This window comes from Fringilla coelebs, assembly GCF_963513975.1.
Source record: "Fringilla coelebs genome assembly, chromosome: 4".
Classification (NCBI taxonomy): domain Eukaryota; kingdom Metazoa; phylum Chordata; class Aves; order Passeriformes; family Fringillidae; genus Fringilla; species Fringilla coelebs.
In genome coordinates this window covers 43,635,168-43,657,522 of record NC_140032.1, presented here as the reverse complement: position 1 = coordinate 43,657,522, position 22,355 = coordinate 43,635,168, and the positions used below count along the sequence as shown (strand labels likewise).

General features: G+C 36.7%; 1 protein-coding gene across 3 annotated transcripts in view; it reads right to left on the bottom strand.

Annotated features, from left to right (window-relative positions):
• The window catches only part of FBXW7 (F-box and WD repeat domain containing 7), a 176,999-nt gene that overhangs the window by 86,176 nt on the left and 68,468 nt on the right, over positions 1-22,355 (bottom strand). For 2 of the 3 annotated variants that reach the window (XM_084204501.1, XM_084204503.1), the window contains exon 2: positions 13,040-13,597. In XM_084204501.1, coding sequence (XP_084060627.1) covers positions 13,040-13,528 — 489 coding nt within the window. In that variant the 5' untranslated portion in view covers positions 13,529-13,597. Of the gene's footprint in view, positions 1-11,143; positions 11,260-13,039; positions 13,598-22,355 lie in introns of all 3 variants that reach the window. The other variant, XM_084204502.1, reaches the window with a different exon arrangement.

The window sequence follows — 22,355 nt, the reverse complement described above, 5'->3', positions numbered from 1 at the left end:
AGACTATATAGTATCAATACTAGTGATACTGTAAAAATTTTAAAAATATTTAATCATGAGCTTCTAAATAAAATAATGCCCACCTTACATAACCATTTTAAATTGGAGACCTCTATTATCTGGCCTTACTCTACAAGTCCCCTAATTTTATCACTGTATTTACCATACTATGGTGTCTTGTTGTTACTGTCGCTTTTTTTTAATCTTTAAAGCATGTGTCTTCATTTCTCCAATTAATATTTCAGTAAACATTTCAGGTATGCAACAGAAATCCAGCTGCATCATCTTGCATTTTATAAATATTCCAGAAATGTCTGCCCAGTTCTCTTTGGCTATAACATGATTTGTTGGATAAGCAAGTTTAACTCTTTAGTCTAGTCAGTGTTGCAACAGCTGTTAGAAAGAATTTCTACAGCTGCTCTGCAGGAATTTATTTGCTGACCACTTTTTTATGCTGGTTTTGCACCTTTAAATAAAGCTGAGACAAGAATTAAGAACTGCAACAGGTAGAGAAGTCATGCAATATTTAACACCGGATTAAAATGCAAGTCAAATTCCCAGCTGAGGATAAGCTGGGGGAAGGGAAAGCAGGTGGTTTTTTATTAAGGAGGCTGCTTTTATAAAAAAGGAAGATAGAAAACTGAAAAATTATTTTCCATACTGCAAAATTCAGCTTTTCTTATCATTATATCACCCTTCTATGTAAAATGTAACATTTTAAATGAGAAATTCTCTACTTATATACCTACACACACAAAAATGCACAAAGCAGTACCAAAATACTTAAAACATGCTTATCAGTGTCTGAATAATGTACAAAAAGCACTGACAAAAATGAGGTTTGGACTTAGACCTTTCTTTCTATATATTAAAATGGGAACAAGAAAATTCCCCAAAAATATGAAAAAGGCATTAAAAATATTTCCACCACCTTACACAATTTTTTTTCTTCTGTAGCAGAATTCTGTCCCAACACTGTTTATTCAGCATTAAAAAAAAATTCCTGACAACACTCTATGGATTAGCTACACTCACTGCCAAAATAAAAGGTTGAACAGCGCAAAGTATTACAGTTTGTATGCTTGGAACAAAATTGTTTCCAAGGCCTCTTTGGAGACCAGACTATTTTTCTTACCAGCACTGTAAAATACACATAAATACACATAAATCTAACAAATGCAGCAACTGATTGTTACAATGGCATTCATTTGATAGCACCAAATTAAGCTACATAATCCTTTTCAGCTGGTAACAGCATACTGGAAAGGGGTGTGAGGCTATTTATACAGCTCAAGATATGCAAAGTAAAGAATGCTTAGAGCACAGAAAAAAGCAGGTAGTATGCAGAAGGGCTGGCATTCTTGATTGGTATGGTTGGCCAAATCCAGCTCTGAGCTTACTGGCATTCTGGTATTAAACCCTGCCAAGAAAGACATGAAGTGGACCAGCACCAAACTCTGATTGGCAGAGTGTGGGAAGAGTCAGAGTCTGTCAAGAGCTTGTCCTCCAAAACACATACACGGGAATACCTGCACACACAGGGCGCAGCACACTTGCTCTAAGGCATGGAACACTAGTGGCTCACACCAAACTCAAAAATTGTGCAGAAGGGAAAGTGCCCCTGAGCACCAACAGAGAGTGTCCTTGCTGTGGATGAAGTCCAGCTTAAAAGTCGAGGGACAACATTATTACATTTGGCAAGAACAACTGATCCATATTGAATGATTTTTGGTCTGATTTCTTCCATTTAGCTGTGTCACTTCTACTTTCTTTATTTTTACATATTCATTTTAATTAGATCAATTATTTTCTCCATGCTTTAGAAAATCTGACCGAGGTATTACAACTGAAGGAATTATGAGATTGGCAAAAAGAGTGTTTATTATTTGTTGCCTTTATTTTTTTTTAGTACTCACTACCTTTGGGCCAGTGATGATCACAGTACCTGCCATCCTTAAGGAACACTCCATAAGTTAAAAATTTAAATGAGAAGAACAAAGGTCTCCTGCCTACTTTGAAACATTGACTGGGTAAGAATGAGATTTGCACTTACAGGAAATGTTGCTAATACTTTACTTGAAAGTGGTGATGACTTCTGATGATGAATTAGGTGGAATTTATCCCTGCTGGCAATCCTTGATGGCGATAAGTACATTTTCCGCTTCACAGAGGGGCCAGGGATTGAACAAATGTATTAAAATTTTATAAGCATTAACTGAGTAATATGTCATGACACAGCTGAAAAGTATAGCCAGTGTCTTCCAAGATTGAATTACATTCAGTATTACTAAAATTCCCAATTCACTCCTTTCACATTATGCAATATATGGTCAGGTAGTAAAGTAAGTAGAAAACATCACCTTTTAATAAGAAGAAAGAGTTTAAAAAGCCAGGTTTTACAAAGAAATAGTTAGTTTGGACCACCTTGATTTGGAATAGAAATCTCTGCACTTCTTTAGTAATTGTGTCCTTCTCAGATTCTCTCTCTCTTCCCAATTCTTGTTACAAACTAAAGAAACAAAATTTAAAATTAGCAAAAAGAGTTAAAAGAAGAAATAAGACAGAAGAAAAGATGCCCAACAACAATGCTTTCCACTTGTATTTCACTGATTATTATCAAGATACCTATCTATCCACTAGAACTAATTATTTCCTCCTTTAAAATCCACTCAATACCACTTAACTATATGTAATAGTACATCAAAACTTATACCATACAGAGGTCAAGGCACACAAAGATTTTTAACATAAACACATTTTATAATAATTTGGTGAATTCCTGAACTTGTTTGGCCAGGAAAGAATAGGCAGAAATCTCCCAACTTTCGCATGAAGTTTAGACAGCACCTTCATTAACCGCACCATGGAAAAAAAGGGAGAAGATGCTTGTGACAAAACAAACCATTTATAGAAACACCTGTTCTAGGTTTTACTGGGATTTTTATAACAGAAATTTCACCAATAAACCAAGCCATAAAACATTCACATAAACAAAATATAACAGCTTATCAAGAAGTCTACACAAAATGCACAGTATATCATTACTACACAAGCACAGCTGCATGCACAGATCAGACACCAGGCATGAGCAAAGAAAAACAGTTCATGTGTCAAAAATCATCCCTTGTGGATGGACATTAGATGCTGTCTGTTCAAACATTTGCTGAGACAGCTTGGACATTTTGTTTTTAAGCATTCTGCCTGTTCAGAAATCATTAAATTAGCAGAGAAATTGACATTGTCTAGTTTCTCTCCTTATATTCAAGAATTTATAAAGGTATGTAAATTCTTTCACTGTGCACAGTTTGCTGAATAGCCACATGTTCTGGAGATAACGAAAAGTCTTCTAGAGAAATAAAGGACATACTGTAATCCGCAAAATAGCTCTGAATGAGAAACTTATCAGAAAAAAAAATGTTAGTCCTGTAGCAGGTCTTCAGATCAATTTCTAGTCCTCCAGCTCCCTAAGCTAATTTCAGATGCCATGATTTTATAAGTGTAAAGATCAGCAAATGCAAGAAGTTTACTAATCATAACTAGTTGGTTTTTTTTACATACACTTTAAATTAATAACTAAAGGAATATTTAATAACCATTTGGGAAAGGATGTGTGAACAAAACCAAAAACTAACTCACCAGCAAAAGTTTTACTTTCTCCACACTTTGATTCATCATTTGCATTAAGTTTCATAACTAGTAATACCAACTTCAGTTAACCTTCAAAAGGAGGAGCAGCTTAAAGCTGACAGGGCAACAGCATCCACTGATAAATGCTCAAGAAAATACAGCTGTATCACTACAGACTGGAAATATTTGGGCTAATGATCACATCAGGCAATAGCATGTGCCACATAGTCAAGAACAACAAAAAGAACAAATGGCATATTTAAGTGGGGCAGAGCTCCCAAATGTATTTGTTAGACAAGTCACATATCCCAATGGAGTGAGTATACTGAAAGGATTCTGAAGCACATTTGCATGATTTCTACTTCATAATATTGTTGTCATATAATTGGTGAGGTGAAATAGTACTACTGCACATTTTCTTCCTTTCTTTCCTCTGGAAAAAAAAAAGAAGCTCATTTTCATCTTGACAACAAAGAGGCAGAGAAAAAACCATGTGGGTGCTGAACCAACATTGATTTCAAAGTCTAAGAAAAAGCATGGGATAACAAGATGCTGCTTCAGGTAGTTATCCCTGAAGGCACCAATTTAATTAATTCTACATAAATAAACTGATAGGGAAGTTTGAGTAACAAATGCAAGTATCTCCCTAGTACAGACCTTTAGGGAGCAACTCCTAAGCCAAGCAACCAAAGGACAATTCAAAGGACAATTCAAGTATTTACCCTTAGTAATAACCATATTACTACAGACATAGCCCACAGATCTATAAGCAAACTTCATGATCCACTTACAGAATAGGAAAAATTAGTAGGGCAGCAATTATATTTAACATATTAGTTTTATGTACAAGTGAAGATGTAGGAAAATTCTACTTAGAAAAGTATAGCTAAACACCTACAAGCCTTGAAGAGCAAATGAAATCATAAATTAACACAGCCAAGTAAAAGCACAGGAAGTAAAAAGTACTTTTCAAACAAATCACTGATATTTGTAGAAAAGCATGCTGCAGGTTAGTAAAGTTGGAGAAGTAACTTGCTATCTACAGAGAAACAAATGGATGCTTCCATGGATGTTTTAATATTTAACAAACTACATTTAATGACAGTTGTGTAACCTTTTCAAATGATCCTGCACATGTGGAATGATTAGCACTAAACTGTGGGGTATATAAATTAGAAAGAAATCAAAGGTTAGAAATGTTTCTTTATATTAATCTCCAAGTATGAATATTTCTAGAATTATTACCGCCCAATTAAAAAAAAGGCTCTATATCAGAAAAGTAAAAAGAAAATATATTTTAAAACAACAAAACTTGCTTGAAAATAATTAAACCGTCATAGTAATACAAAAGTAATTCTGACAGGCAGTTATGAATCACAGAATCATTGGAAGAGACCTCTGGACATCATCTAGTCCAATTCTCTGCTAAAGCATGTTCACCTGGTGCAGGTTGCACAGGAGTATGCCCAGGCAAGTTTTGAGTATTTCCACAAAATTTCTGTTTGTGCTCATCGCCCCTTATCCTGCCACTGGGCACCACTGAAGTATCTGGCCCCAGTACCTGAACACCTGCCCTTAAAGCATTTGTATGCCTTGACAAGATCCCCTCTATTAAAAAATAGATTCATAGAAAAAAGCAAGGAAAAAAAAACCTGTCAATGCTTTTTTGTTGCCTTCTTTCCACAATCAGAGCACTTTTTATGTGTAGCCTTTCTGAGACAGCTTTATGCAAGTTATAACTTAGTTTAAAACCCTTTAAAGCACAAACTGAAAAGCATGAAGAATCTAACTACCTTGCATGTGGTCCTTGCAAAAAAATAGGTTAAAAATCAATGTCTTTTTGTAGTATGAAGTTTTTTCTCTTTCTCTTGTGTACTCAGAACTATACATTGCATTCTCATCACACAAGCCATCTGAAAATAAGTTTAATACTTGTTGTTTTAAAGGAAACATTCCTACATCATTTCCTAAACTGGAAACATATTCCTTGACAAATAAAAAAACCTGAATCCTTCCGGTTCCAGTTACATTTATTCCCTACACTTAAAAAACAAGCCCCAGGATTTTAGCTGCAGGAGTAAGGAAAACCTTTGCAAAGGAACACGGCACAAGTCTGCATAGGGAGGGCTGCAGCAAAGCAATAGCAGCCCCCTCTGCTGCTCAGAGGAGAAAAATTATTAACACAGACAAACCACCCTCCACCTACACACACGGCAACTTTTGCCTAATTCCATGTACTGCCTGTACACACGTACAAAGAAAAAAAAAACTCTGCTCCCAAGGATAAGCTTTCTGTAATCATCTTTGATTCCTCTTTATTCCCCTATCCTGCTTTTAGCCTATCAGTAATTCTGACAATAACTGCAGACTTTTACGTAGGAGTCCTTTTCACTTCACATTTGCACAAAGTGCCCAGTGCAATCTTAGGTTTCCTCAGTTTAAAAAATTAATGCTGTCTTAATGCTGGCTCACCCAAAGCCAAAACCCCCTGAAAAAATAAATCCTTCTTATCTGTGTGGCTCTACATACAAGCTTAGACCAAGCACCTTGTAGCAAAAAGCTGTCACAGCCTGCACTGTTGAAGAGCTGAAAGCTCTTTATGTGAGCAGGGCTTTAGATTTGGTTCAGAACTGAAGAGATGGGTATTTAAGCTGCAAGGGACAGGTTTTCCTGTGGTACATCCTCTTCCAGCTCCACCCAAGTCAATCCAGCTTATCTGTTGTATCTTCCCTCCCTCCACTCTCCCATGTCAATAAACAATCAAGAAGAAGCACTCATGAACAGCACCAATACTTACACACACTCTCTCTTGTGACTTACAGCTAAATGGACAGTATGGTATAAAGTATGGTAGAGGATGCTGCAATCAAAGTACCCTGGTTTTACATGAAAATTAAACTGCTTCTCAGACTTTACTGCTGTTGTTTGTAATATATGTTATGTATTAAATGTATCCATTTAAAAAAATCTTATTATCTTTAGTAATGAAGCAAATGCTAAAATATGACAGCTTCTGAAAGGGTATCAAAGTGTTTTTTGTGGTTGTAGATGCAACTATACAGTAAGTTTTCATCTTCATTTTAGCTAATCTGTTTTCTGTTTCCTTGGAAGCTCTGCTAACCAACAAAACAATCACAACCCACAACTCTGCAGCAAGCAAACGAGCATCTGAAGAGGAGACTAATTAGTGAAGTTATTGGAGGGTTCTGCACACACAAATGCCTGACCCCTTATGAGAAGCCACCATCACAATCCAAATAGTTAACACAGAAATAACATTTCACATTCATATAACCTAATTTGCTAGGCTTTATGACAGCCTCAACAGAAGAAAAGGAAAAAAATGTTTAAGTAAGTTGTAAAGATTCTTGTTGAACAGTGCCTGTTGCCCAGAAGGATAGCATCTCACATAAAGGGGCTCAAACACTCCAGACAGGCAGAGCAGACAAAAGTGTTTTCTGAAACCTTGAGAGAGAAAATGGCTACGCACCAGCTAACAATGTTCCTGCTCCACCTGCTCACTTGGATTTTAAAATTCAGGTCCTTACATAATACATTTCACTCCTGTCAGTCTGATATCAAGTGGCTATTTTGCCTACACCATAGAAATCGGTGACAATATCTGCTGGAAATAATGCAGCTTATGCTTTTCATGAATTCATGCGTTTAGGTTTTTTTAAAGTGTTGATTTCCTAACTGAGGTGGCTTCAACATTAGAGACATTTAATATTAAAAGTATTACATAATGTTGAATTTTAGAAAAATAAAAACTAATTGAACAAAGTTAAATTCATAGGAGGTTGCATACAAGTGATCATGACTTTTTCCCCACAAATCAATTCCCATCAAACTCAAACCAGAGATGAATGAACCTGTAAATTACTGTAGCTGTTTAGAAACAATTTCTAAGATAATCAAGAAGACAATGCTCCTGTAAATATAAAAAGCTTGCAGCAGTTCATGAAAAACAACTCATCATAATGGGAACAAAAAAAAATCAATTAAAACCAAAATATTTAAGTATATTGAAGTCATTAATATTTAAAAACTATGAAACTGTGAGTTACAGGAACAATTATGCAAACAAAGACAAAAAACCTGGAACAAGTTAAAGGTTGTACCTATTATGATCAAAATATTTTTAAGAATCAGAACAATCAATATATTTCAGAAATACCAAATAAACCTATAGATTTACAGGAAAAAAACTTGGAAAAGTAAACAGAGTACAACGTAGATAACCCTATGGAGAAACCCAGGTGTCAGTACAAGAGAAAATAATGCAGTGGTTGTCATAAAATAGGATTATAGCATTGATGACATTTCCTGGTGTCATGCTGGTATCACCTCTGTCATAGACACCAATTTTAATAAACATAAAATTTTGCTGGCATGATACATCTGCTAGCACTACAATTTCAAGGGTATGAGCACAGGTAGACAAACAATTTAAATCTCAAGTAAGCAAGAATGATAATTTACATGAGCTATTTCACAGTGACAGCAACTGCAAGTAATACATTCTTGTCCTTGCTTTGCAACAGAATCCCACATGTAGTGGGATAAAAGCATTTAAGTGCAGTTGCTGTGAAATATGGGATGTAAGAGTACTTGTTTGCTTATGCTGGGGTTAATTGTTACCCAGCAGAACTCAATTAATACAAAGTCATCGCAGAGCACTGGAAATGGATGCCACAAATACAATGCAGTCAGTGAAGAATCAGCATCAAGAACATGTTTTTGTCAGACTGCAATATATATTTACTTAGCTCTCTTGTTCTATTTAGTATTTTTAAAACAGATACAGCAACATTTGACAAGACACAGATCAAGTGGAGTAAAAATTAACAAACAGTAAAGGACCTGACATGAGAAAACTCCGGTCACTTTAATACAACTGACCATTAGTTCTGTAGGTACAAGGACACAGGCCAACCTTACAGAACAGAAAAGTCTCTGAAAAAGGCTTGCATCATATGAGACAAATCAGTCAAACATGAAATCCCAATGCAGGGAGTTGTTTGATACATCAATAGGTAAATACATCACATAAACAAATTTTAGCTGTCCTTGGCACAGCTGCTACTTTATTTTAACTGTAGTTCTTATATCACAGAATCATTTAGGTTGGAAAAGGTCTCTTAAGATCATCAAGTCCAACCATTAATCTAACATTACTGCAAGTCAGACACTAAAGCATGCCCCTAAGTGCTACATCCACACATCTTTTCAATACCTCCAACGATGTTAACCTTCTCCCTGAGGAGCCTGTTCCAGTGTTTGACAACCATTCCTGCAAGGAGTGTATCTTAATATCCAATCTAAATCTCCCCTAGCACAACTTCAGGCCAATTCCTCTTGTTTATCACTGGTTACCTGGAAGAAGAGGCCAACCCTCACCTGGCTACACCCTCCTTTCAGGTATTTGTAGAGAGTGATAAGGTTTCTCCTGAGCCTCCTCTGGGCTAAACAACTCCAGCTCCCTCAGCTGCTCCTCACAGGACTTGTTCTCCAGACCCTTCCCCAGGTCCATTTCCCTTCTCTGGACATGCTCCAGCCCCTCAAGGTCCTTCCTGCAGTGAGGGGCCCAGAACTGGACATGGGATTTGCGGTGCAGCCTCACCAGTGCTGAGTACAGAGGGACAATCACTGCCCTGGTCCTGCTGGCCACACCACTGCTCATCCAGGACAGGATGTCACCGGCCTTTTTGGCCACCTGGGCACACACAGGCTCATGTTCAGCTGCTCTCCAGCAGCACCCCCAGGTCCTTTTCTGCTGTGCAGCTTTCCGGCCACTCTGCCCAAGCCTGTAGCACTGTATGTGGCTGATGTGAGCCAAGGGCAGGGTCTGGCACTTGTTGAGCCTCACACAGTTGGCCCATCAATCCAGCCTGTGCAGATCCCTCTGCAGATCCTTCCTACCCCTCCAGCAGATCTACACTCCCAACCAACTGGATGTCACCTGCAAACTGACTGAGGGTGCACTCGATCCCCTAATCCAGATTGTTGATCAAGACATAAAGACATTTGTGATTCAAGAGGAATGTTCCAACACCAGAGTGCTCAGAGAAGTATCATAACAAGAACAAAAAATAGAAAAATATGCCAAATGGACACATTGTCCTTATTATTTACATTTAAGAGATCTTTTAGGGAAGAACTTGATTGCTTAACATACGGGGAGAAAAAAACACATTTGTTAAACAGCTCTTCAATGCAACATGAAAATAAAATTGTAGTACAAAAAGTCAGACAACAGGAAGAAGGCAGAGTAAAGGTGGAGAAGTTTAAACACTGATGATAACTAACCAACTATTAAACTAGGTTTGAGAGAGATTTGCCTTGCTGCACAGTTTCCTGTTTTCAAACAGTGACATTTTTCAAAAAATAAGCTTTAGCTTGCACAGAAGTCAGTACAGAGCAGCCTATTATTTTATGCAGGAAATCATGGAAGGTGACCACAAGGATCCTTCTGGATTCCTGTGTGGTGCTGGTAAATGCAATGAAATCCTTCCTGAACCACCAGCCTTCTCATTTCAAGAGCCCATGCCCTTTACTCTCAACATTTACACAACATTATGGCAGCAATTATATCAGTTATTTGCACAGAGCAGTAGTATGAGGGAAATATTTTCATATATTTTATATATATCTACTGGAACACAGCATGCTTGCTGCTATAAGGTGACAGGCAGTAAACCCAAGCAGGGTACACTGTGGTGTTATGGGGGAAATATGGCATTTCCTTCTTTAGCCACACAGGATTCTGAAGGTCAACAAACAGAAAAAAAAAACAGATTAGAGAAAGACTTTATTCAGTAGTTAATGAGGAAAGGAAGAAAAAGGACAAAGAACAGAGATATGAAAAAAAATGAGATGAGCTGCACAACACCTCCAGTGGTAGCAGTTGCTATTTTGTTCAGTCTCACCATTATCTTTCGGTATTTGGTGGTGGTGAAAGTGTGCTGCCCATATGTACAAGCAGAACAAACTGTGTTGCATCAGGAGTGCTTCTGAAGAGCCAGGTTTACATCTGACACACAGACATGCCGTAGGGCATTCAGCCATCACTGCCTGTAATGCTGGCACAAAGCAAGTTTCACAGAGTACAGCACACAGCAAGGTAATTCAGCCAGAGTTATGAGAACTGTAATTGACCACAAACACTGAGAAACATGTCTGAAAAGCTAAAAATAAGTCCACCAGGTTCAAGTCTCCTAGGATGACTCTATCCTCAATAGGTAGAAGCAGAAATCACTTGTAAATATAGCTGATGAGTCTGCTAACACTCCCTTTTCTTCTCAAAAACTGCATATTAATTAGTCACGCTTATTTTTACTCTGGTAATTCATTCATGCTCTCACAGATGTATTTCCACAACACTTTTTAACACAGAATGTGCTCCTCTGCTTAAATATTAGTTTATTAATGAATTGGTAACATTAATGTTGCATGTTGTCTGTTCTAATGTGCAACCATCGTGCTGAGCAGTGGCACCCTCAAGCAGCTTTCTAACCTGTGCTGATACTTCAGGCACACAGTTGAAACGTCCTAAAACAGAGCTGCACCATGGAAAAAATCCCAAATATGGTTTGCTACCTGGCTGCCCAACAATTCTTGCAGAAGCACAGCCTGGGGACAGAGCACAGACAAAAATGGCCAGCTCTGCATCGAATAGGCAGAGCAACTATCAGAACACACAGAAATTTTGCATCTGTACAAAGATCTTTCAGACATCTCATCTTCCTTCAGGCTAAACTGTCTTGTTTCAGTTCATGTCAAATATGCCTCAAGAAATGAAAGAAAAAAACTACATTCATTATTGAAATCAATAAAAAAAGCTTCAGAACTGACCACCACTGAAAATTATGCTCTGCTCTGTCTGTACATAATTTGAGTATAGTTACTTACAAAGTACTTCAGCAAGTTTCCAATTCAGAGACTTAAAAACATAATTTTGAATATAAGAATTTCCTACATTAATAATTGTCCATGCTGAATGCAAGTTGTTATATGATACTCAGTAAAATATACTAAATACAGGAAAACCAATATGTTGAAATGAAACCAAGGATTTCAGTAATAAAATCCATTCATTTATATGAAATATGAGAGTATTTCACTCCAAATTATAAAGCACATACTTCAGTACCCTGAAGAGTAAAATTATAAATATAAAATTATATTAAAAACTCATGTGAAAATATTACAACTTTTGAAGACTCAAATATGTTAGCTGAGATACTTTAACATGGAAGTGAATCGCATACTATCGTTATTAACAAAAACATTGCTGTAAATTCCAGAAGCAAATATTCCCCCTGTTTACCTGTTCAGGTGCATCTTGAAGACTGAATATCCATCTCTATACATTTATGCTCATAGTCAACCTGTTAATTTATGTTAACTGACTTTTTTTCTGGTTTTATTTTACATCAGGTTTTAACTATTTTTAAAGTAAAATTTAGAAGTTTGAGGAGGTTTTGTTTTTTGAAAGGTGAAAGGAGGCTAGGTGTTCTATTAACAATTAATGAGTAAGAAAAATAAATCAGTCCAGAGACTTAGAAAGAACATTCTCCCAGAAGAACACTAGCCTGCTCCTCTTTCTTACTAGTCAATATCACTGCTTTCATTATTTTGCTGCTCCCAAGAGTTAATGGAATTGCTCCTTCCCAAAGAACTTGGAAAATATAGTGAACTAAAAATGTACACTGCAACCAATAACCCAGTAACTTCTTTTTAATCTAAAATGTCAGGTGTTATAAGTAGAAACAAAAGTATGAAGAACAATTTCCAGATTCTTATTACAAATCTGAAGTTTTCAACAACCAGCACACAGGTTCAAGGTCCTCACAAGCAGGATGCAATAAGACATTATGTAATGACTTCCTAAATGAGTGGCTATCACACTTTTAAAAATCTGCATTTTGTCAAGGAACTCAGCAGGCCAGCAGGAAGAACTTCATGTTTCTATAATATTGCACCCTACTTTTTCATTACCATGTTTTCACCTAAATGAACCAGACCCTGTCTGAGAACACAACACATGTACGATTGCTTACCTTCCCTTCTAGCACACTTGGACACGGAAAAATAGCATAAATAACGCCAGGAGGGTCTTATGTAAAAATATTTATAAAGAAACATCTTGGTATTTTGACCATAGTCATCAGAAAGCTCTTCCTTAAATTATATACGGGTATTTGCTCATGTCAAATGCATGCATATATTTTTCTTATTAACAGCTAAAACAGCATAATTTTTGTGGACTACATAAATATGTTACTGTAAGCTCCTTAGGAAATTAAATTCTTGCTTCATTGTAAAACTTTAGTTTATGCTAAATATGCCATTTTTTTCCAAAATCCAAAGTTAGTGAGGATTAAGAACACAAAAAAACGTAGCTTCTCACCTTTGTCTTCGTGTAGAATGGTGATGACTGGTGAATGGGCAAGTCCATGAGGCTATTGGAATTTGTGACACTATTACTGTTAGCATGTTCATCTTCTCTACTGCTGTCATCAGACTGATCAAAATCATCACTGTCCTGGTCCATTTCCTCCTCCTCTTCCACCTCCTCCTCTTGATCACCAGCCTGTTCATCGTCATCTTCCTCTTGGTTACAAGTGGAATCCTCATCCACTGTAAGAAGTCTATTATTATTTTCTTCTAACTGCTCCTGCTGAGACTCATGCCTGTCATCAAATCCAGGTTCTTCTCCTCCTATCTCCCCATTCCTCCCAATGTGCTGCTCCTCTTGTTGTCGTCTTTGCTGCTGCTCCTCCTCTTCTACGACCCGATTCATCTGCTCCTCATCTACTTGGCTTGAGGAAGCATTACCTCGGAGAGATCCACCAGTTCGTCGCCTCTTGCTGCCCACAGAGAGCAGTTCCTGATTCATTTCCAAAAGCCAGCTTGCTACTTCTTGGACCTTGGCTAGGCTATCTGAAGATGCAAATGCTTTCACATTCTAAGGAGATAAAGAAAAAGTGGAAAATGACAAATGTTACTTTTTTTTTTAATTAGATAAAGCAGAAAAAAATCTATTTAGTTGTATTATTCTTGGCAACTAAAAACTTCCAGGAAACAAGGAATAATTTCTACTTGATACACTACTAGAAAAACCAAAAAAAAAAAAAAAACTTCAGGCATCTTTCTAGCAAGAGAATTACTTGTTCTGTCAAACAGTCTGATCATAGTCTCTTTAAGCACCAGATTCAGCAAAATTCAGAAGAACTAGCTGCCCTTCTAGAGAATCCACAAAACCCATTAACATTTGTGTTAACAGAAGATACAAGTATGCAATATTACTTGCAAAAAATTGCACACAGATAATTTCAAATGGCATTTATTTTCCCTCTCATTTGATTACAGACTTTGTATATTATTCAAAAAAACAAACTGCTTTTGGTCTTATGCATTAAGAGCCGCATATTTTTCAGATATAATTGAAAGCTTCATTTCTTGTTATTCTAATTTCCTTTTAGATTAATTAAGAAGACCCATTATAGAACACAGCCTTATCACTGCCAAGTCTTACATTGGCCAGAGAGATGCCCAGTGGTCAAAAGTAGACACCACTAGGCAACCTGTGTGACCCAGAAATGGCACATATCTCGCTTGGAAAAAAAATAGGCTGTTAGCAGTTCTGGGGATTTTTGAAGGAGTAGTGAAGTTCTCCAAAGTCTAAGAAGCTACAATAATTGTTAAATGAGTGTCTGAGATGTTAAAAAAAGACCAAAACTAGGTGCATTTCAATAGAAACTGAAAAATACTAACGCAATTTCCAAATTATTCATACATTCAGCTACCCATGTGCTGCCCCAAGCAATATATAAGAACAGGGGGCTATAACATAGATTAATTAATTATTAAATTTGGTATCAGATTTTCAGCTATATAGCTTTTGAGGCTGGCAGATCCAGACTCTTGTTTCCCTAAATTCAAGCAGTGTGTTGAGTAGATTAATTCAGCCACAACTCAAGAAGCAGTCAGACTCCCAGGCTCTGAAAGCAGTACGTGAAAGCATGTGCAGAGAGAAATCAGTTTTGTCCTTGTGTACAGAGCCACTGCCCTTGGGAGCCCACAGCCCACCCCACACACTCAGCAGGCCACATGGTGAGAGAGATTCAGGAAGCTCAACACCACAAATACTGCATGGGAGCACAACTCCTGAGTCTCCTTGGAGTAGGAGCAGTAAAGGATGTTTCCATGAGCATTTCAGCATAGGATGATAATCTCTGAACCTCCCCTACCACCATCATCACCCCCTCCTTCTTCTTTACTCACCTATCTCTTATAGTTGTTTGTTTGTTTTACAAAAAACCTACAGAGAATATATAAACCCCAACTTTGCTCCATGACATTTGCAAAAATATTCACCTTATTGGTTAGTAGGGAACAAAGTACCAGAAACCATAGCTGTACTGTAATTTTCAGTGTGTTGTACCATAAAAGGCACAGAAACACATTTACAGGTGTTTTTCCATTCTTTCTCTAAGGAGGATTCATAGCTGGGATTCTGCACTTCTCTGCACCTTTCTTCCTCAGGGAAACACTATTTACATCCCAAAAACAGGGTTCTCACATTTCCACGTATCTATCCAGGTGATGAATACTCCAAATAAAACCTTATAAGATCTGTCACTGAAAGATGTGTTCAAAGAAAGTACCCATTAAATTCCAATCAGTGAATGAGAAGCTGCCACTAAAAAAAAAATTAAGCACCACACATTCAAAGGAAGGAAGCAGACACTATGCTGACTCTTGATTTTTCCATGGGAAAAAAGCTTTAGGACACTCGGGCGCATGTGACCCAAACCAGAAGCTAATGTCTGTGTTTTCATAATCAAGTGGTAGCAAAAGCAAATGTGTTTATTTTTCTGTGTACAGTAAGGAGCATTTAAGAAAGAGGCCATGAAGAGTGCACTCCAAGAGAAATGGTTTCATTTAACATCTTTCCCCAAAGCTCAGAAACCTTAGCATGTGGGAGTGATGTTTAATAACAACATTTCATCAAAAGTCAAATTTAGTTACATATATCATCTGATGGTAACACAACTTATGTATCAGGCTTGCTACATAGTTTTGGCATTATGAACAAAACAATACCACACCTTATTTTCTCAACTTGGAAAGTTAAAGTACTAAATAATGTAAAAATCAGGAGTTTAAAAAAAAAAAGCTGAACAAGAGGTTTACATCTTCTCAATCTAGAAATTCTAGTTTCCACCACAAATGTTTCTCTAAGTAGCCATGGATGTAGCTTAAAAGTTTAATTGCATTTTTTCAGTATCAGTAGCATTATATATGCAATTCCTCATTTAGTATGTAATTGACAAAACTACAAATGCTGCATTTGTTTCAATAATTTAATGCATATTTCCAATTTGTATCTGTGAGCAACCAACATAAAAGGTCAGCTTTGAAACATTAAAGTAATCAAATGCAAGAATATACTAAATGTTTAAGGGACAACAATATCACTGTTGTTACTGTTATTATACCCAAATGAAATTCCAGCCAATTAAAAATGCACACTAGTACTAGTATTTATTTTTAATTATTCCTACAGTTTTGAGTGACCACCAGTTCATGAAATTAGCTTTAGTCATTAATGGTTTCCATTTTACTCTGCATTTGCATGAATAAACTCAATTTGTTTTTTCAAGAAGCCTGTAAAATACATTATCAAAATTTAATTACAAGCAGCGCTACATCAGAAATCATCAGTATGAAGAGAGGTGATGCATTTGCTAAAGAACAGATGGATGTACATTATCTGAGAGATTTGAAACATTAAAGCTGCCTTCTGTCATGTAAGTGCTTTCAGAATTAACTACTGCCAGCTAATATACAAGATACAATAATTTCCATATATAAGGTAGATAGGAATAAAAAAGGATTATTATTTTGCAGGAAGAAGTGTATTTACAAATTAACTTCCAGAGAACTGAAATGTTGTGTTTTCAACTAGTACAGTGTCTCTTTCATTTATACAGTCAGAGACCAAAATTACTCAAATCAACTAAAAACCAGAAGAACCACTGAGGAAAGCTGTTGTTTTTCCTACCTGTCTCGGACCACAAAGATTTTTTAATCAGACAGACACCAAAACACAGCAATGCAAGTGGCATGACTTTGCATAAGCATGCAAAACTTATCAAACTTGGTCCATTAATCTAACTTAGCAATTCCCAGGTAAGTTGCTTAAAAATTGCATTGTATGGGAAAACAAAATGCAAGAAATGCCTAAGGAAGATGGAAGGTTCCAGACTGATCCAACAGTAAACTCAGAGCTGATGAAGGCATCTCACATCTCTGTTGAAGACTGTATGCAGCCCCCACCTCTATTGAACATTAAATGCTGTTTAAGCATAATTCTTCAGCTTTGTGCATTACATTTTCACAGAAGATAGATTATAAAAATAAATATGAACAACAGTTGCTCCAAACAAGAAATGCCAAGGAACACTAGAAGATTAAAGGGAAAACTGCTCAGGGTTATCTGCCACAACAGGTTGCATTCTGTACTGCGAGGATGACCACTTCACTTCCTGCTTTACTGCTGAAATATCTCTATCCTGCTAATACAGATTAAAAAGTCGTTAAATATTTTTAACCTATAAACCCGCATAACTATGGGAAAATGAAATTTCCATCAGTACTGCTTATTTTTATTTTTCCATTTTTATTACTTGAAACTATAAAGAAAAAAGAAGATGAGCTGGATGTAGAGAGGTGGAGGTTGGGGTGTGGTGTGTTTGTTTTTTAACAAACTATAGCAGATTGTGAAAAGGTTTTAAAGAATTATCTTGGAAATTAATGTATTAGACTGACTTGGATACTAACCTAAGTATCATGACACCATTTAGTGAAAAGACAGTATAGCTACAGACACAACATGATTTATGGCCAGTAGATGCTCCTAGAACAAATCTTTTGAGATTACAGATTTAGTAGACAAAGACAATTGAACTAACACAAAAACTTCTGTAGATACTTAATTAAATCTTAACACTGTAATATATCTGAGTTTTTGGTTGCATTATTCAACTGTGCAATACTGAATTGGGTTAAATAGAAAGCAAAATAGGGACATCCCACCCAAGCAAAGGATCTCCTAAGATCTCAACATCCAAATCTACCTTCTGAAGAAGCAGTTTAAGACCCTTATAAGCATACTGTGCCCAAGAACAACACTGATGCATTAGTCCTCACAAGCAAGCACTGCAGCACAGTAGGGGCAGAGGTGCAAAGCTGAGACGCAGGATACCAGCTCTGGGGAGAGGAAGTGATTTATTCCCAGACCCTCCCCCAAGCCTAAAATGACCCTCACAGTTGGAGCACACCTTCTGCATTAGTTTCACCCAGAAGGTATTCTGGGACAGCTGTGCTTCAACTCATTTTATAGGGGAGCAGGCTTGGACAGTCAGGAATTAGGCTTTAAAAGGTGCACTTGATCCAAGCCCAAGCTGCCACACAAAGTGCAAATACACCTAACAAGCCAGGCCATCTAAGGCCTGCTAAGTGAATTTGAAAAAACACGCATGAGAAGGGGATTTACATGCAGCATCAAGCAGGTATAAATAAATAACAGAGTTAACACTGAGACTGTGAACCATGTTTTACCAAAGAAAAATATATATTCGAGTTATGGCCATGATAGCAAACATTGCAAAACACTAAAAGCAAGACACATACATGATGTGTTTATGAAAACAGTTAATATATTGGTGAGATTACTGGATACACAGTTTGTATATGGGAAGGATTTTGAACAATAGCTAAGTAACAAACCACAGCAGCCAACATGCAATAACTGAAATAGAAAAATCAAATGAAGAATCTACCACCTTCTGTTATATAGTTTGTGGTAGTGGTACAGTTGTACAATATGGTACAATTATTCTCATGCATGGATTAACGAAGTTAAAATAATTCAGATAAAGCAACAAATTTAACTAAAGTTATGAGCTTTAAATGAAAGTTACAGAATAATTTTGCTGTGCTATAAAGGATAGAAAACATGATCATAGTAATGGAGTCACAAAACTGTGTTGAATACATTGCACAGATGAAGACAATAAAAAACCTTCTGTATTTCATCAGTGTGTATGTTGATTAGAGCAAGACTGAAATAGAGATTTAAAAGCTTTCAGTAGCTTTTCTTCAAAATAAAATACATCATAGACAATGTAACTCACTCTATGAGAACACATGCTTTTTCTAAGAATGATAAACTACTTCTTCCAAACACATACACACCTCAAACCTCTCAGTCAACTCCATTAGTAACAGCTCCAAGTTCCAGAACAAAATAGCAGCCAAAAAGATTCTCTGCTCCTGCTTTACTATTAACCTTCCACAAAACTCTGACAACACTCAATAAAGCACCACATGTAATGTTTTGGTTGTATTCGAAATTATCCTGCTCTTTTTCACAATCTCAATATACTTTAATGATCAATTAATGTAGTTTATTCAGTGGTCACAACAAACATTAAATCAAAGCGCTCCTATAATTACTTACTTATGTCAAACATAAATTTGACAGCAAACAAAAAAATAGATTTAGTATTCATTAAATTTTAAAAATACCACTATTAAAGCTTCCTGTTTAAATTTAATTATGTCCAGCTGTATTTAACGTTCTTTTGCACCCAGTTTTAATTATCTCCCTCTATACTGAAATTGAGGCCCAACTTTCTCTCTACCTGCTGAAGCTTTTCACCAAGTCCTGGTTTCCTGACCTCTCCTGAATGTTTCTGTACAGATACTTCCAGGTTTCCCACCACACATGGTCTCTGCCTGCTGTTCACCTGCTTCTCTTTAACCCCACAATCCTGTTTCAACAGACTTTACCCCTTCTCTCCTTATTCCACCATCCAACTTAGTTTTTTCTTCCAGGACTGCCTCTGAACATGGCTCCCTCTCTAATCCCATGCCTCAATTCCCCAATCCCCTTTAGCCTCCAGTGCTACTTTACAGTCTCAGAGACTTTCCTTTATTCTGAACCATTCCCCAGAGAAAACAAAGGGATTTATTTAAAAGAGAGACACTATCTGAAAATACATGGGTAGTGAGGGCATGACAGAGCCATGTCCCTTGCTATCAGTTATGGGGACAAACACACAGAAACCATTAAAAATAAAACTTTGCTTTAACTCTGGGAATGAAAGACCTATCACATAATCCTACCCTCTTCTGGCACAAATACATAAAGTATTTAACAAGTGATAAAATATGAAATAGCACACAAAACCCACAAGAGAATGAGAATACAAAAAGCAGTTTAGAAAATGAGTAAATGCTACAAGAATTTATATATATTTAGCAGTATTTAGGCTAAGTGGCTTGATAAAGAAATATCAGAGGTAGAAGAGTGATGACTAGACCTTTCATAAGCAAGAGTTTAGAAGAAACAGTCTGAGCTACAAGCAGTCACATTCTTTAGATTATGATAAAGTATGTATGATCATACAACCACCTACAAGGTTCAGGCACGCACAAACACAGAACCTGGATGTATTATAGTTCATGTGGATTCCACAGATTCTCTCTGCAATAGCAAGAGGAGCATCAAATCTTAATGCTTTAAACCAAAGGTCTTTTCTTCCCTCTTTGTGCATTCAAGGGCTGCTCTGGCAAAAAGAAGGGATAATCTGAGTTGAAGTCATAGCAGCTTTTAATGCTCTAGCACAAAGAATCGTGCTATAAAATGTATTAATAGAAACTTGATGTCCATATTAAAGCAATCACCATATAAGAGGAAGAGAGAAACCAGGGGATTTTTCTTTCTACAAACACTTGTTCCTAAGTAATTCATGAGCTTAATTCTCGTATTTGAAGTGTTTCAAAACATGCCTGCATTCTCCTTGTTTCAAAAAGAAAGCAAATAATCAGTAAATAATGTCTTACATAAATTCTGCTTTTACCTCGAAATTTGACACATGAGAAAAGAATTACAATGCTGTGGCAAGGATGGGGTGGAGATAAGAGGGAAATGTGAAAGTGACCCATGAGGAAAATGTTGAAAGCCTCCATCACACAGTAATAAGAAAACCGCATTAAAAAAAAAAACCAAAAAACCAACCAACAATTTAAAGTCGTTTTCCTCAAAGCCATCTCCCAACTGACAAGTTATTAACACACCAGTACAGTATTAGTGTAGAAGTGGGGAGCTCAGGCCGCTTTATCAGGAACACTGATAAAGTGTTCATAGCTCCCTGAAAGGGAAGACTAACAGCCAAAGTATAAAAGTTACTCCTTAATTTTAATTTTAATTTTGCATTGTTATGTTTTCATCAGGAACAGTGAATGGCTATAATGCAGAATAAACTCACATTCTTTGGAAGATATTGTGGGAGGCAACAATCCACAGTAGGAGGACATCTGTATTATCACTAATATTACTGTGTTCGTATAAATAATTATGTTATTTTTAGTATTTATATTAGTAATGACTGTTATGCAGAAGATGGCTGGTTTGTCTTTTCACTAAAAAGTCTTTAAAGAAGAAGGATTGAGCTGTAAAATGTGACAAGTTAACTATCATGTGGAACTAATGAAAGGCTTCTCTCCCCTTTTCCTCAGAAAAGGAAAAGCAAGAAAAAAAGCCTTGAGTTATTTAAAGGGTGCCAAGTTTTCCAGCAACTATTAAAAACAAAACAGGCAAATCCTCCATAAAATCCTGCATTCTGCCACTCAGTATCAAGCAGTAATTGTTTTTCCATTGAAAGGACCTCTAAGGTGTAAAAGCAAAGCACGCAATTTTCAAGTGCATTGTTTTAACCTTTCCACTTTGACAACTGTACCATTACTTGGGTTCTTATATTAAAATTTTTACCTCTCCAAATGAAAACTCTAACCTGAATAACTAATGAATGCCTGCTTATTGTTTTCCCCATGAATTAGATTACTACAAGAAGCCTACAATTCTACTGCTAGAGATAGAGCAGAGGTACTCTTGTTTGCACAGTTTAGAACAGCCAGTTAATATTTCAGCCTAGTGTAAACTACTCTTTCTGTGCATACTAACAAGGAAGAGTTTCTTGCCAAAAACAAACATTAGATCACACTTAAAACAACATAAACAGAGTATCTTTAGATACATTACTTGAGAAGTATGTGGGCTGAAGAATTCTCAGTTTAGAAAACTAGGCAGGCAGCTTCTTTACACCTTTCATATTTAAAGATGCTAGAGATGTACCAACAGAATCATCCAAACTCTTCCATGATAGATTCACATGTAGGAAAGAACTTATCTACAAAAAAGGATTATGAATCCTCTTACAGTGCAAAAGGAAACAAAGCACTCCTAAAAACCTCACAGGTTTGGACAATTTTGGGTTTGAATTCAACCTTCATTACAAAACGTAAGTAAATGAAGTTTGTGGGTCTATGGTAGTTGTAAGGGCTTTCCAAGCTGGCCTGACCTCTCCACAGTACTACTATGCATTCGATTCTATTTTCACATGCCTTTCTGTCCCCAGACCAGACCATCTATATTCCCTATAAAAGGAGTCCTTGGGGTCAGTTTTACAGCATCATCCACACCACCAAGGACCTCCCCAGCTGCCCAGACCAAAAACTGCTTAGGATAGTTTTATACTGCTCAAGGCCCTTCATCCATAGGAAGAGAGTCTGAGGAGCAATGAGGATGGACCTCTGGCCTTCTAGTAGAGAACTTTGGTTAAGCTGTGCTAGAGTGTTAATGTGTTATAGAA